The 2,584-nt window shown below is 28.5% G+C and overlaps 1 protein-coding gene across 2 annotated transcripts in view; it reads left to right on the top strand.

Annotated features, from left to right (window-relative positions):
• Nucleotides 1-2,584, top strand: part of LOC106681332 (nucleolar and coiled-body phosphoprotein 1) — a 16,760-nt gene that overhangs the window by 9,741 nt on the left and 4,435 nt on the right. For both annotated transcript variants that reach the window (XM_014421593.2, XM_014421592.2), the window contains exon 8: nucleotides 464-517. In XM_014421593.2, coding sequence (XP_014277079.1) covers nucleotides 464-517 — 54 coding nt within the window. The remainder of the gene's footprint in view (nucleotides 1-463; nucleotides 518-2,584) is intronic.

Below are 2,584 nucleotides of genomic sequence, written 5' to 3'. Positions count from 1 at the left end.
AATGTTTATTTGTTTAGTAAATGAATAAAATATGTCCAAAATTACTGATACCATTTAATCTATATATTAAAAAATGTTTATAAAAATAATTTTGCTCATTTCTCAAATTTTTCAAAGTATTATTTTAATATGCTTACTATTAAAATTGCTTTTAAATTATTGTAAGTTACTGATTATTTAGCTGGATTTGGATTTTCAAGTAGAGTATTCAAAAATCCAGATGTCTTTAGCACTATCTTTCATGTCCCCTTTACAATGTTAATATCATTGTATGAAATGCATATTTCTTATTTGTCAATATTATTGTATAAATAAATACATTGCCTTTGGACAGTCTATGTATTCATAAAATTCTATATTATTGACTGTGTAAGAGAGACTTAAAAGATTCAAACTATATTTTCATTATAAATAATTGATCGTTATATTATCAATCAATATAAATATTGTTTTTTGCTTTCAGAAAAAATTTGGTGATAAAAATTATTCTAATTTTGTGAAAGAAGGAGAAAATGATGTAAGTTGTTTTATATTTTACATCCTAGTTCTAGTATCTGTTTTAAAAGAAAAAAATTAGCTGTAAAATCGACTCAACTGCACTGTTATTATTTCCTTTTCTAATTCATTGAATTTGGATCTAGAAATTGGCAAAATTTGCATGCTATTTTAAGTATTTTTCAGTTCAACATTTTTTTTTTTCAACTGGATATGAGGTCCTATGTTGTTAGAACAGTATGGTGGTTACCATGAATTTTATGCTGTTAGGCACATTTTTTAAATCTTGAAAATTCTTATATTTTTACCTTGGTTTGGCAATATTTTAATATACGTAGTTTATCTTAAATTTATAAAATTGTGTTTTCTCTTAAAAATCTCTCCCAGTAAAGATGCTCAGCTTCCTACAAAATTTTTGTTAATAATTGATCTATTTGTGTGACTTTGTATTGTCAAGAGATAATTTTTAATTAGAATGTTTTACTCTGAAGCTCTGTTTCTTAAAACTGGTTACAACTTTGTAAACTAAGGTTGCGATATGCCAACATGGATATGATATTCACACATGTAGACGCAATCGCTAAGGAAATAAAATTAAATTAAGGCAATATGATCTATCTATCTGTAGAGTTCCTGTTGGTTTTAGTAATTTGATTTAAATGGCTAATTTTTGTTGAGCAAGCTGCCTATGCAGTAAAACTGGTCTCATTATAATAATTTCTGTGAGAATTTTACATATTTAATGACACACATTCAGTTTGCTTTGATATGATCTAGAAATACAATTTAATTTAAGAAAATTGTGATATCCTAAATGCTACGTTTGAATTAGACAAATGCTCATTATGAGAGCTTACAACAGAATCAGCATAAAAATGTGTTGTAAATTTTGTAAAGGAGTTTTTTATGGCTCCATTACTGTAATGGATTCCCTTAATAACTCTCTATTCTTACATCAAAGGGCCTTATTTCCTTGCTGTTATTAAAAAATGTATCTAAAGAAAAAAAAGTTTCAGTTGAGAGCTAATTTTTAGCATTTTGAATTACATGTTAAATTTAAAGGGACAAAAAAAACTTTTTGTTTATTTGAAGGGTCATTAATGAAGCCTTTGTGCAAAACTTCATTGGTAATATTAAAAGTTTCTGTTTTAATCCTAAGTTAACTAAGATGTGATCAATGCACGTATCACTATTTACTTTGACTAGCCCTTAACTCAATTATCTATATAAACTATATCTGCAGGAGTTTTTTGCTCCGATAACCTAGGAATGGAGTATAACTACTATAATCAATTTCTGGCAGAAAGATGGTTTAAATTAAAGTAATTGACAATGGTAGGCTATATTTGGTTAAAGAACTTTATTGTCTAAAATTTATCCTGATATTTAAACAAAATTTATTACTTCTTGAAGAAGTTTGTCGGGGGGTGCGGTCAGCAAAGAACAGCATAAATAAACAAAACCATATTTATTTATTTTATGCCGACGTTTCGACCTGAGTTTCAGGTCTTCATCAGGGGTTGTGTCGTAGAGGAGGGAAAGATTAGTGCTCGAGTTCAATGATAAAAGATCAGTACTAATCTTTCTCTCCTCTACGACACAACCCCTGATGAAGACCTGAAACTCAGATCGAAACGTGAATAATAATGATTTTTCTGCTAACTGCACCCCCTCTCCTCTCCCCCTACCATCTTCTCCAATTATTTATCTACGGTCAACTATATACACCTTGTTACCAATAGAGATTTGTGATAACTACTTACTTTCATTGGAAGAGTAAAAAAGGAGCTATACAACAAACGTTGATAAGACTAAATCCACTTTGCTTTCCTTCTTTCCCCCCACCCTGTCCTTTCACTCCTTCCCTCCCTCTGGAAAAATGAGTCAGAACAACTGATTTGTTAACTCTGTAAAGAAGATTTGTTATTAGTACCTACTATTAATTATTACCTAGTAGTAGGTATATTTTTAATTTAAAAACATTCATTTTCTATGTTTTTTTAAGTTTGTAAGTTGCTTTTTTATAATTTTTTTACATTTCATTTGTAATTTCTTCAACTCTGTAACTCTGATTTTTTTTTTTTTTTTT

This window comes from Halyomorpha halys, unplaced genomic scaffold (genome assembly GCF_000696795.3).
Source record: "Halyomorpha halys isolate HHAL.00 unplaced genomic scaffold, Hhal_1.1 Scaffold327.1, whole genome shotgun sequence".
NCBI lineage: Eukaryota > Metazoa > Arthropoda > Insecta > Hemiptera > Pentatomidae > Halyomorpha > Halyomorpha halys.
Note: the sequence above shows the minus strand (reverse complement) of the source record. Positions and strands in the feature narration are given on the sequence as shown.